General features: G+C 35.1%; 1 protein-coding gene across 3 annotated transcripts in view; it reads left to right on the top strand.

The window, feature by feature from the left end:
* The window catches only part of PCDH17 (protocadherin 17), an 85,502-nt gene that overhangs the window by 30,964 nt on the left and 40,266 nt on the right, over positions 1-14,272 (top strand). For 2 of the 3 annotated variants that reach the window (XM_053455444.1, XM_053455445.1), the window contains 3 exons: positions 2,902-2,960; positions 3,071-3,243; positions 13,583-13,645. In XM_053455444.1, coding sequence (XP_053311419.1) covers positions 2,902-2,960; positions 3,071-3,243; positions 13,583-13,645 — 295 coding nt within the window. The remainder of the gene's footprint in view (positions 1-2,901; positions 2,961-3,070; positions 3,244-13,582; positions 13,646-14,272) is intronic. The other variant, XM_053455446.1, reaches the window with a different exon arrangement.

Here is a 14,272-nt window from a genome sequence, read left to right as displayed (position 1 = left end):
GTTATATAAAAAAAAAACAACGTAACAAGATTTTGTATTGTTATATGTGTTGTGTAACATGGTGCACCACACTCTATTATTTTTCATAGTTATTATTTCTAGAAGCTAATTCATGGAGTCCTATTGGGTGATTGCAGTGAATGCACCCGTAAGAATCCATAGTGAGGACCAAAACACCTATGGACCACGCTGGCAAGATACCTTGATAAAGCACCTGGATGGCTTCAGTTGGTTGCCAATTAGACACCATTGTTCTGAATTACTTATAGGATATTATTAATAAGAACATATATTAAAGAAACTAGCAAACTGTACCAATGTAGTGCTGTTTAAGGACTAGGTTGGGAGTTTACATGAATGCTTGCATATGTTTTTCCATCACCAAAGTTTATTTTCAGGCTTTCATATACATTTTATTGGAACAAAAACACCTATGCAAACAATAGAATGTTTTTGTGAGCTATTTTATTAAACATTAACATGGCTTATTTTTTTTAGGTGAGCAGTGTTTACAATGATGTTCAACTGATCTGCAATCTTTTCCTTTAAATCCTTTAAGTTTGGTTAATCTTCACCTATATAATATCTTTATAAAAGCACCACTCATAAACATGGACCCTTAAACTGAGAAATGGTTATGATCATGCCTGGACTGGCCATGTGGTAAACTGGGCAAATGCCAGGTGCACTGGTGGCCTAGGGTGACATCAGGCAGATGTGGTCCTTCAGCATGAGAACACTGACTGGATACACCATACATAAACCTTCTGTCTTGTTTCTTTCTAGTGCCAGTACATCAAAGTTCAATTTATTAGGTTAAAGAAACATCTCATCTCACTGCAACTGACATGATATAGTATGGCCTTATTTAGCCTGGCTCCATATAAAGTTGTCTGAGAAATGTTACTTTTATATATATACATCTCCCATGTTTATTTAGTGTATGGTCCAGACACCAATGTCACAGGATCAAAACATTGATGTTAATGCAATTATAAACTTTGCCTCTCCAGTGCTGTTTTCGATAAGAATCTAAAGGTCATAGTATAATAAAAGTAAATCTGGAATGCAATATTGCTTCCTCATATTAGCTGTCACTCATCAGGCCTGATCATATTTCTACAAGTTATACTATTCATAGATATGATGAAGTTTTACCAAAATCATATACAACGTCCGTTGATTTGCTACATCCACCAGTTTTGGTTATATTCAGATAATGCCTTGGTGCAGATCTTTGTCTTACACAAACATGATTGGTCTCTGTAATGTCCAATTAGTTGCATTGGAACTATTGTTCTTATCACTGTTTAGATTCCCAAACCCTTTCCTAAAATAATTATTTAATCCTGTAAAATGTTGCCTTATTTATAAATTTATAAATTGTCAGAGAAGGCTTCATTGTCACTTGATGCAAGCACAGACACTGATAGGTTGTTGCAAAATCAGAGCAACACCTATAATTTGCTATTGATATTTACTATTGATATTTACTTTAAACATAAACATAACTCATTTATTTTAGCTATCCCAAATCTGTTTCTTCCCTCCATTTAGTGAGCAAATGAAAGGGGAAAATGTTGGTTTTACTTGAAAATAAGTGAGTCCATCAGATAAGTTCATAATGAAATGTTTCAGCTGTTGATGGGTGAAGGCAATCAAGCAAAATATATAAGAATCTACCCTTCCCAATCTCCTAATGCCTTACAAACAAAGTAATTACATGTTTATTACCGATCACCTTTCCAATGAAAGAAGACCACCAGCAAAATTAACACAGGGTGGGGGGAGTGCAATTTTTTATATTAGCCTTTTATGTAAACACTTGCCTTGCAACATTAAACATTACCTTAGGCTTTCTGCTTCATTAATTAAGTGCTCTCTCTCCGAGGCGCTTAAGTGTTTTACGGGGAAAAAAAAAGCATGGTGTGAAAAGAAATGATGCATGGAACCATGAGTACCCTGTCATAGCTTCAGCACTACAGCAGAAAACACACCCTTTAAATGCCAAAGTGTCGAGCAATAAGTTGTATTGCAATCTATTCCAAAAGCATTTGGCACTCACAAGTGCGTATTTTTGTTCTGGTTCTCTTCCTTCTGCAATTAAACTGCATTTTGCCTCTTAAAACCAAAGGGATTTCGCTTCTAATTGGCAGGATCCTGACTATATATCATGTGCAGACTTGTAAACATACTTTATTTTAGGAAGTATACTCCCAATATAAAAGCAACTACTAAATAACTGTTTGCACTTTATAACCATGATCATTAATATAATTGTTTCCATGCACCAGTATTTCACAGGAGCACCTATTAATATGGATGAGACTTTATTATGAAAATGAAATTATCCATATGTGGAGGGATCGCTTTTGCTCAAATAATAAACAAAAAAACATAAAATAGAGATTGTAAAACAATATCCCTTAATTTTTTATACTGATTTGGTTTGTTTCCCAATTTTACATTATAATAACGAGAGATAGCAAGAACGGCGCCAAAAATCTTAGGAGATGATGTACTGATATTAATAAAAATGTGCAACATTAAATAATTGACTTTGTTATTCAGCAATCAGGTAATGTTTTTCTGTTCACTCAAACATTCAATTATAATAACCAAGTAATGAAAACACATAAACAACGACATTTTTGTTTTCCATGTCTAATGGTGGAAAGTGGCCTAATGTTTATTTTAACAGGTAATTTGTGCTGTAGAGTAATTTAATTGTCCCAAACGTATGCCTGTGTTCCAGAATTTTTCAATTTAATTAAAATGTACAAATTTGCAGATGAATAGAATATCAGGATCATTAATCATTTATATATTAGGAACTCTTACTGCTCGGTAGGATATTTGTCCAGTGAGCAGTAATATATTACATTTTTTTCTCTTTTGCAGACAGACAATTTCCCCACTGAGCCCAATTACATGGGCAGTAGACAGCAGTTTGTTCAAAGGTAAGGTGCTTTAAATAATATTTTATACATTATCATCTATATTGTGCAGTAGCAGATCATATTTTCCAATAGATGGCCTCTTAAATTGTTTTTCTTTCCTGTTGTAACAGTAGCTCAACATTTAAGGACCCAGAACGAGCCAGCTTAAGGGACAGTGGCCACGGAGATAGTGATCAAGCCGATAGTGATCAAGATACCAACAAAGGTTCTTGCTGTGATATGTCTGTAAGGGAAGCTCTTAAAATGAAAACAACTTCCGCTAAATGCCAGTCACTCGATCAAGGTGAGCAACATCTGGGATATGAAGTAAATGAGTAGGCATCACAGTAGATTATTCCTATGTTTGCCTTTTAGGCGCTGCGTTTCAGGGATGCTACTTAATACATTTAAAAAAATACACACGTCAATTGGCTAGCAGCAAATGTTCAATATCTTTTTAGCATAAACATGAAATAAATGTTCAATCCTCCAGTGCAGGCCAAGGAATAAAAAAGTAAAATCAAATAAAACAAATCAATATCAGCAAGGAATTGTTTAGGCCTGATTATGTCACTAGAGTATTCTATAACCTCAGGACTGTTTTTAAGTATTAATAGACTCATAGCAACTGCACCTCCAGGGCTCCTCACAGTAATCGATTCTAAGCCATGTTTGTTTTCACTGTATAGGTTGGCAACTATGAAACTAAAGTAAACTGGATACGCTTTTATTTATTGTGTATTTTCCTGACCAAGACTCCGCTCTGTGCTTTTAGAAGTTTTGAATATTCCTGAAAGGGAAGCATTTGCTAAAAACACCCGCACAATCATTTGGTTATGCAAATGTCAAAACAGTAAATGTATCTTTTGTTTGTATTTTTCATGAGTTAACTCTTCTGCACCCAATGTGCACCCACAGTGCACATGCTCTACATAATGTGTTCGCACAAAAAAGGCAACTGTAACCACACATGTTTTTTTAATTATTAAAAATATTATTTATTATTAAAAATATGATGTAAAAATAGCAACTAGGTCAAAGAAATTGGGATTGTCTAATGCTGATCATGCTTATCATGACCCATTTCCAGCCTTTTGTGTTTTTCATGGTCTCAACATTATCGTGTCTAACTATAAACTTTTTATTTTTTAAAGAGCGTAGTATTATGCATCTTGATGTGAGTTAGTATGTTTTTCATTGTGGATGTGAGTAGGCGTGTGCAGGGTCATCTTTAAACATAATGGGACTTTTGGTAGGCCTCTCCTATTATCAACCCAACCCAATCTTAATTGAGTTTGAGGAAGATGTGCCACTGGAACCTCCTCAGTCTGCGTGCCACCTATGATATCATATCCTGGTGCTTTCTGACAGTAGATGCTGTGCAGGCCTTTGTGAGGAAGCACCTGTGGACTTCACCTCTAGACTATGGTGGCTGTTTAGGGGGCACAAAGGAATGCTGCTGTAGGCCCCTAAGGTATGCCTGGGCCCCTAAGGTATGCCTGGGCCTAGTGCAGCTCTCTCTTATGATCACCCCATCTGAGGTGTGTGGGGTAATCAGCAGGGGTGTTTGATAGTGTGGCTAACAGCATGCCTCTATATGTTACTGAATGGGAATGTGTAGTTCATTGTATGATAAATCACAGGCATGTGGCAACATGCTACACTTTTACAATATGTGGCTGCACACTAAAGGTAGGTGAGCAAACAATGTTCCAAAAGGTAGTGGTATATTGGTCTTTTTTGTTAATATACAGTCTATTACAAAGCACTGTCTAGCTGCCAAATTGTCTCCTCTATGTCAGGTAGATTCGGGCAACCCAATATCCTTAGCTGTTGGAGTTGGCAGAGGGACACTCTTGGCCTTTGATTTTGCCAAATAAATTTGTTCATATGTATATGTAATGCTTCTATGTCTTTCCTATTTAATAGGACAGGTAAATCTTGCATTACATATCGCAGGCATGGAAAACTAACCATTTTTAATCTCTATGGTCCAGTAAAGAGGAAGGGCAATTTTGTCCAAGACTTTCATTATTGGAAAATTGTGCCTATTTTTTGCATAACATTTAAGTTGTATAATTTTTCTTGTTTAGGAGTATTTTAGTACTTAGGTAGGTAATGCTGTAATCTACCCACTTAAATGGGAAGCAACCTCTCCAAGGCATCATAACCTCAGGGTGAAAAGTTAGAACTTCTATTCTCAAGGTGTTTTTCATAGCTTAAGTGTCTCTTGAATTGAGAGAGAGTGTATGTTATAAGGGAAGAAAAAAGTGACATAATAGCACACTGGCGGCAGACACCACTTTTTTGATTGCTCCAGTTCCAATGCCAAAAAGAAATATTCTTGTTACCCTGCACCCCCTCGCATAACTGAGAACCTTCTACTCTATAGCTTAATTAAAACTCCTACCTAAGCCTATTCGTTTGAAGGACAGTCAAAAGAGTTGTACTTAGAAGTATTTGTTAGCAATTATATGTCTACCTCCAAGTGATGTATCCAAATGTATTATGATTTGAAATTACTTAGCCTTTTCCGCATGGCTGGTCAATATTTTTCTTTGATTTTACATTCATATTTTCTTAAGTTTACATTCATCAAAAACTCCCCCCCTCCTAATGACTTTTTTTTGTAACAGATTAGGTCAATTAAATGAAGCAGAGACGTGGAACTCAGTTTTAAGATGCTGTATCACATCAAAAATGCAGCGCACTTAACTGCACATATGCTGCATGATATTATGTTTAGCCTTTTCTTTCTGTTTTAAGATCTGCAGAACTGTACTAGGCAGAATTATTAAAATACTGCATTGTAACTTAGATTGTATATTTTGAGTGTTGACCTTGCACACGACCTTGCTTTCCAAGTCATAAATGCCAGAAAAGATTATTATTTTTTGACCTTTTACCATGGTGGTTTTCTGTATAATTGGACATTGATCCATATAAATATGTTGTGGCTTTTTTTTTATAGAAGACATTTCACGCTATAGTTAATTCTAAGCAGCAGGCTTTTTCTTTCGTACACAAATGAAACCTTCTTTACAAATGCTTTCCTCATTGAAATGGAATTCAGAACATTACTGCTATTACTATTGCCACAGAAATAAATAAAGCACTTGATCATAATTTTTCTACTCTACCCCAGAATAAAAAAAAAGTGCTTTTTGACCGTAATCATGTGTAGTACCTCTCAGTGGGGAATTAAGCATTTTAAAAGCATCTGATAGAGTCATTAGTGGCAGTTTTGCTCTGAGTTTAGTGCATTGACCACTTCATTTTGAACTTTGCTTCTAATATTTTTGTTGATAACAACGATATGTGTTTTCTCTATAAAAGGAACATAGATATTAAGAGGTGATTCATCAAAAAATACGAGACAGGGCACCACTTACTTGAAATGCATTTTTGATGTTTACTTCACATTAGTAATAATGTATATGAAAAACTAAAATACTAACCTTAATTATTTTGACATTATTACATCTCATCAGACATATATTAATATCCCTGGGGATTTTATCCTCTTGTACCTGTATGGTATTCATTTATTGTGGATTGCCATTCTTTGCATGCACATTTCATCGCCAGCAAAAGAGGTCTATGTGATTTCCATTCAGATTCTGAATAATGCAAAACTCTTGCCAGTAGTGTATGATATACTTTTGAGTACTATTATTCAACATAAGGAGACCACATAAAGGTAACAAAGGAAACATTATTCATTATGTATATGCTCATGAAAGTACACTTTGTATAGGAAACTAGCTATGGTTACTCAAAAGAGTTAAAAAAAAAAAGTGTGTTTAGAAATTAACTGAGAGTCCGTAAAGAAGACCACAGGAATGGTGTTTCACATTGTGGTCCATTGATAAAGCATGGTTATTTGATACAACAACATATGCTACGAGGATAGTTAAATGAAGTTTAAAAATATGTCACAATGAGTTGGTACCTAGTATCAATGGCTAGCAATCTATTTTGCACTACAGTACAAATCATTTTTTTCAGGCTATAACTTGTGTGCGTCACACACTGTACTTTGTATCAAAGAAGCAAAACCTGGTAAGACAATATTCTTGAAACTGCTGATCCAATCACAACTAATAGGAGACATTATTGGGGTCTTAGAGGAGAGAGTAACTGATATTAAAAAAAATCATGGTAATTTTTATCCACTTTAAAATGTCAACTTATTAACATCTACATATTATAAAGTGAAGTGTAGCACTACCATCTGGAAACACATAACTAAAGATTGTAGGCTGATATGAAATTACAGTATATGGTTGTATGTATCTAGCAGGTGGCTAGTATGGGTCACATTACACATGCAACTACCAGGGCCCTATTTGTTACATCCCAGCATGATTATGTTGCAAGACTTTTTGCGATATTTGAGGTATACCTTAGACCGATACTATTTAAACACAAGTGACGTGTAACAAAATGTTGTTGCCAAATGGACACCAGTGAAGTAGGCCAAAAATGGTATAAACTGAAACATACCTAATTAAATTTGTATATACAGTATGTATATGAATTGCTAGGAATCTATTTTGCTAGCAAAGATATTGACTACTGCAGGTTATATCCAGAAATCCAACACCAGCTCTTTGATGCCACAGAAACAACAACTACTTAGTATATTGTTTTGTCATTGGCAGCATTAATTGTTTAGTTTTATGTTAATTAGAGACATCCTAGAACTTTGCAAGGATTATAACCTCCCCAAGGACCGACTTTGACATCATTCATCTATATCTATAGTTTGCATCCGGGAGACGTAAAAGAGAATTAACGAGCCATTTTTATTAATTTCTTTATTAAAATGCAAATGAAATCATACCTGAAGGATGGGAGATTTGTTTATGTAAAGGCATATTATGTGTTATTTTAAAGACATTTTGCTCTTTAAACTATGGGACACATTATTCCTTTACTAAAATTAGTCTAATGGTAGTTTGAGAATAGATCTAATAATTCTGTTATATCGCCTTCTTTGTGACCTTTACACCACATAAAAACCTCATTTAATTCTGTCCATGGAGTGAACATAAAACCACTTTATATTGCATTCCCCAAAATCCCAGTGGAAATAAGTTTAAGAGAATAAAGCTTGGTTCATCCTTTTCAAGTGTCCCTAATTTTATTGGGAAAAAAACAGCCAATAATTGAGAACACCGGGGTACCATTTAAAAGGTTTACTGCAAGTCAATCTAATTTTTAACACACATCTTATTGACTGCTCTTTGTTTTCACTTCACAATCTTTTAAGGTGCAGGTGTTTAGCATAGCAATGCGGTGTTCCTTAGTGCTGTAATAAAAGCCAGGGAGAGACTGGTGCTCAATAAGTCAAAGAGTGTTTGTGTCAGCATCATTATCTAAGGCTAACAGTTGGCGTTTCAGATGCTACTTTTAAATTGAAATGAAAGAGAGGGCAGGGAAAGATCATTTCTTTCAGATGCAGGATAAAATCTGAAGTGCTGTACACACAACTGCTGAGCCCCTGGGGACTAAGGGAGCATTCTGTTTATGTACCTGTCATTTGCTTTGCATTGTTGTAGAATAAATTGGTATAATGACAAGAATGATTCGTTAGAAACTAGGGAGAACATAGAATTCAAATTCGGTAAACCGTTCTTTCGGTGAATTAAATGGTGTTAGAGGCCAGTTTTGTTGTGTTTTCATCTTCTCATCCATATAATTGTTATTTTTATCGATTGTGTTATGCTTGACAAAGAAAGATCAGTATGATATGCAAAACAATGTACAGGAAACAATGACGGGCCAAAGTATTGATTTCTGGTAGAACTGTGAACATATAAGCCGATACGATACGATAAAATGCATGTCTAATTTGCAGGCGGTAAGTATTCACGTAAGAAAAAACATTGAACTAATTAGCATTAAAAGCAGCAAGTCATTTTTTTTATTGTGCCCCAAAAAAAAGGACATACCTTCTCCTCATTTTTGTCTACTCTGTCTGTCTGGTGATACGGTAATCAGTTTAGTGAAATAATACTGGGAAATTGTACACGGAAATACAATAAACTGTTATCACTAAGTGCTTTAGAGAATACAATTTTGCAGTACAGTACATATGGACATTATAGTAGTATGGGTTAGGATGTCTGTTATTATTAGAAACACAGTTAACTTGGTGAACTGCTTGAGTATGTTTTGCAGGCAAGTCTTCTATTACGACGGCCAGCTAGTACCTACAGAAAATTGCACATATATGTTTTCCCATTTATGAAGATAATTTTGCTATGACCAAAGTTACAACAGTAATTGAATGTGTCTCTGGAAAGTGCAGTTAATCAGAAACATTCCGGTTTTGCCCCAGAAAGACTAGTTAGAAAACAACCGCGTACTATAATCGCCAGGCACCTAGGAGTTCCATTCCTTCCAGTAGAAGTATATAGTATTCATTATGACATTGATTTGGAATGGAGGTAACATGGATACCAATATTAACTTGTCATGTTATACTAATTTAGGCTAGGCAGAGACATTGCACATTGATAAAGGGGTACACTAGCCCAAAATGTTTGTGGTCTTATCACTTCTGCTCTTGACTTATTTAATTAAATGTAGTGTCGCTGTACACTTGCTATTAACCCATGTGTGCTTGGTTCATCATTTTGTTACTTGTAATATTTTCATCCCCAAGAGGGGACGACAGTGACCATTGCTTATAGCTGCACTGGGGCTTTGCTTCTTGATAATTGAGTACTTGGATTACTCCTCTTCATGATGTTACAGTTAAAGCCATCTGGTCTTATTTTTAAACTTGTAGAAACTTAGATCATAAAAATGCTCACTTACTACTAATTAAAGTTTTATAAATGGATTATCACATTGTTCACAAACAAAGATGTATCTCAGATTATTAACACTTACTCTCTTGGTAAAGTTTTGAGGATAACAGCTCTCCTGATACCTGTAATTTTTGTGGAAGAACCCTAACATAACTGAAGCTTAAGTTTTAATGTGCTGTTCTAAAATCCCATTGAGGGTTAAGCCACAACATTAGGACCTTAAAGGACCAAAAAAGAGAATTATAGATTAGGGAGCATCCTATTATGTGTCTAATTATTGGCTAAAACTAGCCTAACATAGCCATTTCATTGTCAGGGAGAATAGGGGGCAAAAAGACTACCACTTCATTATTCCATGAGAGATAATATTGGAGAACCCCACACACTCCTTGGTAAGGGTATCACTTTTACCAAATCTGTTTATTTTCTTTACATAGCTAACACAATACAACTATACCTGAATTTTATCCAAGCCAATGCAGTAGAATATTTCTTAATAGATAATAGCAGCTACACTATATGACCACATTGTATGGTGACACATTACCATCACACCTATATGAGCTAGTTGGACATCCCATTCCAAAACCATGGGCAGTAATTGTCCTACCTTTTGCAGTGCTAACAGCTTCCACTCTTCTGGGAAGGCTTTTCAAAAAAAATTGGAGTGTGTCTGTGGGAGTCTGTGCCCATTCGCCCAAAAGGGCATTTGTCAGACACAGATGTTGGACAAGAGAGCCTGTTCCAGTACATCCTAAATGGGTTCAGTGAGGTTAAGTGCAAGGCTCTGTGCGGGCCACTTGAGTTCCCCCAGCACATATAACGTTCTGCCCTGCAGTATGTGGGATGATGAACAGTTTCCTCTCTGTGTCTCCATACCTTCCTTTATAATGCAAGGCAGCAATATATGAAATGTATATGTGCCCTGAAAAAATGTCACCCTATGCATTTCAACTATTGAATAGTTAAGATAAGTGACTTAATATGGAAAAAAAAGCTGTAGCTTTTCATGGTAACAATAAATACTAATGGTAACATTACACAATGCATTTTACATATTCTTTTTAACTGTTTTGTCTCTAGACTTTTCATTCTAGAGTAGGGTATACTTCTAATTGACCATCAAATTAGCAGTCCAGCAAGAAAGCAATTAAAAAGAATATGTAAAATGCATTGTGTAATGTTTACCATTAGTATTTATTGTTTCCATGAAAAGCCACAGTTGTTTCCCCCTACAATAGGTCATTTATCTTGGGTGTTCAATAGCTAAAATGCATAGGGGTACCTTTTTTTCAGGGCACATACACATTTTATATATTGCTCCCCTCAATTATGAAAGAAGTATGGACACACTTTTGTTGCTGATTATTTGGTTAAACATTTGCATATTTGTCTTGCCTACTAGGCTACTCACAGGCCTTTGGGGAATCATGTATGTATAACCATTATTAACTTAAAATGACACTTATACCGAGAATACTCAATTACATAGATTGTTGTCTCATCCCTCTGGCAACCAGACGGCTAACTGAAATCTATAAATTATGTCAAACGTGAAAAAGAACATGAATATAATGCAGATATGTAGGTTTTGTTTAGATTATTGGCATCCAGTGGTAATAATAAATTGAGTGCATTTAAATTATTTCTTAGGCTGCATACATCATTAATCCATAATGTGGCATCGTTTTCTGTCACCACGTTACAGACAATTCGCAGCATATGAAACTAGCTACTAGATTTAAATAGTTTGTATTTTCTTAAAAAAATATAGTTCTGGGACAAAGCCTCAAGCAAATAAATGAATCTCCCCATTTTATTGTATTTGCTTAGTATATTAGCCTAGCTACCTTTCTGTGGGTGTTCAGAACAAAACACACTAATAAGCTGCCATCAGCAAGGTGTGAAGAATTACAATGAGCAGCTCAGTTACTGGAAATCTTTCCTTTCCCACGTGCATGATTACTGTCCGAGAAGGACTTTTTACAGGTGTAGTAATCCCCAGTCCCTGGCAAAATATAGCAAATTAGGAATTCCTATAATTTTCATTCAACAATTCTTGAGAACCTGGATTGTGTATATATTTGAAAGCACACAGGCATACTCCCAAGGCATTCTACCATGAAAACAATGCATCAGTACTGATGGTAGGGATGATATATGACTTCACATACAGAATAATTTGATGGGCTGATGGGCATGTAAACAAGGGCAAATATATTTGTAAATGTGCTAATTCTTGTATGGAAAAAAAGTGCATACTACTTAGATATAATCAATTACATCATCATTTGAAGAAGATATCTCTACAGGCTTCAGTGGATATCATTAATATTTTGTATCATCTATTCTTTAACCTATAAGACAGTATCCATTTTTGTATTTTATATAAATACATTTTAAAGAGTTATTTGATTCGATAGGATTGTTAAAGCAAAATGCTGGTGTTTATGGTGTAAAAAGGTTAACATGTAAACCAAGCCAAATTAGAAGGACTTTGATGATAATACTTCTTGGCAGTTACCATCAAAAATATAGTGTAAGTTTTACTATCTCATCAGAGAAGTGATTGACATAAAGTGGGCCCTTAGAAACATGAAAAAATAATTTTCCCATACTAGTATTTATCGTCTGTTTCCATAGAGTAGAAGTGTGCTGGATGATTAACATACTTACTAGAGCTGCTTTTAAATGCTAAGCTAATACTGCCATTAAATGCAGAAGGTTAAAGTTGCTTTCATTGTTATCATTATTCCTTTGCATAAAACACTCACATAATACCACCACGGTGTTTTGTCACTTTTTTGCTCTGCAAAAAATTACAGTTATTATTACATATGCTTATCGATATGACACTGGCTGACTCAAAGCTTAAAGTAGCAGGTATAATATCTGTATTGCACTAAATAACAAATATATGTATTATTGAACATTCTTGCTTGTTTTGTTAGTAAGTAAATGGTGGTAAGAAACCATGTTGACCCTTCTGATCATTACGATTCATAACACAAGATAAAAATCTCAGAATTCTTTGTCACAGATACACAAGCCAAAAAACATTTTTTTTATGACTACTACCAGATTGCAAATACGTTTTAAAAAACTGACTCCTTATCATACTGCGAGTGATAAACTCTGATGGGGTACTCAGACTATTTAAAGTCTATGAATGGATGAACCTCTTTACTAATGCCAAAAAATCAGATCAGTATTGTTTTTAACATGAAATACCAGAAAATATCACACCGTACAAGAATGGCGGCCTCCAAGGCTGCATATTAAAGGAAGTTTATTGGAACAAAATTAGTTAAAACCATGTTTTTGTCACTCCTAACCTACATTACTGCATACAACAAGTAAACCATACATAATGTACAGTATAGTTGGCACGCTAAAATATTTTAACTACTCTACAAAATGTATAAACTAAATCCTAAGGGGCGTATTCACTACAGCAGTTTGGAGACGAGTTTTCAGGAGGGGTCGCAATTCAACTCCCTTTCCTCTATATGAGTTATGAAGGTCCACTACAGCACCTTTTTGCTGCAAGAAGAGCTTTAGTTCTATTAAATGTATTGCTACATCATTTCTTTTAAGAGACCTCACTGAATTATGCATTATACAGTGCCAACTTCTTGCGGGAGAAATTTGTCATTATCGACCCTTCATAATTCACAGGGAAGTTGATCCCTTCGGTCATTGCTACTCCAATTTAGTGTCATTTAAGGTCAGGCTGCAAACTTGCTGGTGAGGCTTGGGGAATAGCCTGGAAACATTGTCTGTAAATTTGTGTAAATAAAAGGTATATACCTACCACTACAGATCCCTGCTGTAAAAATGCGGATCGATGCTCTATAAAGTCTGCGTGCAAGACTGTATGGACAGGTAAGGATTTTAATTTAAAACATTTTATCATAGTGAAAATTATAAAAATATTTTGGTTAAATATAAGAGGTTTCACTCCAGTAATATGAAAAATTGTAAAATGGGTACTCGTCAAAGGACAAAAATGGCAGCTGCAAGTAATGGCAAATGGCTACTGGCCACCGTATTCTTATACAGGAATTTTACACTTCTGTATGTATTTTAAACAAGGTTAATCTCTACTTCAATTTAGGATAATCCTTGATAATCCTTGAGACCCAAGTAGGTGTTATGATATTCCTTTCCATAAAATGATAACCACTTGGTGTTTTATTCTATAGAAATATAGCATAAGATTGCTCATATTGAGGGATAAGCTAAACTACAGGAGGATGTTTTTCACTCGAGTTAAAGCTCTGCAGTATCACACTTTATTAAATATTTCTTGTTGACTGATAACTTTAGATCATGGAGTATATTCACTTATCCGGAGTTTATTAGCATCTTTGAGCGTATGTTTTTATGCTGTATAATTTTCTAATTTTGGGGGAAATTCAGTGTCCTGTACCATGGGGCTGGATGTTTCTACCTCCCAGTGCCTTACTGCTGCTGCTTTATCAGCTTCCTTATTCTGATGGATCAGTTCAT

Source organism: Spea bombifrons, chromosome 2 (genome assembly GCF_027358695.1).
Source record: "Spea bombifrons isolate aSpeBom1 chromosome 2, aSpeBom1.2.pri, whole genome shotgun sequence".
Classification (NCBI taxonomy): domain Eukaryota; kingdom Metazoa; phylum Chordata; class Amphibia; order Anura; family Pelobatidae; genus Spea; species Spea bombifrons.
Note: the sequence above shows the minus strand (reverse complement) of the source record. Positions and strands in the feature narration are given on the sequence as shown.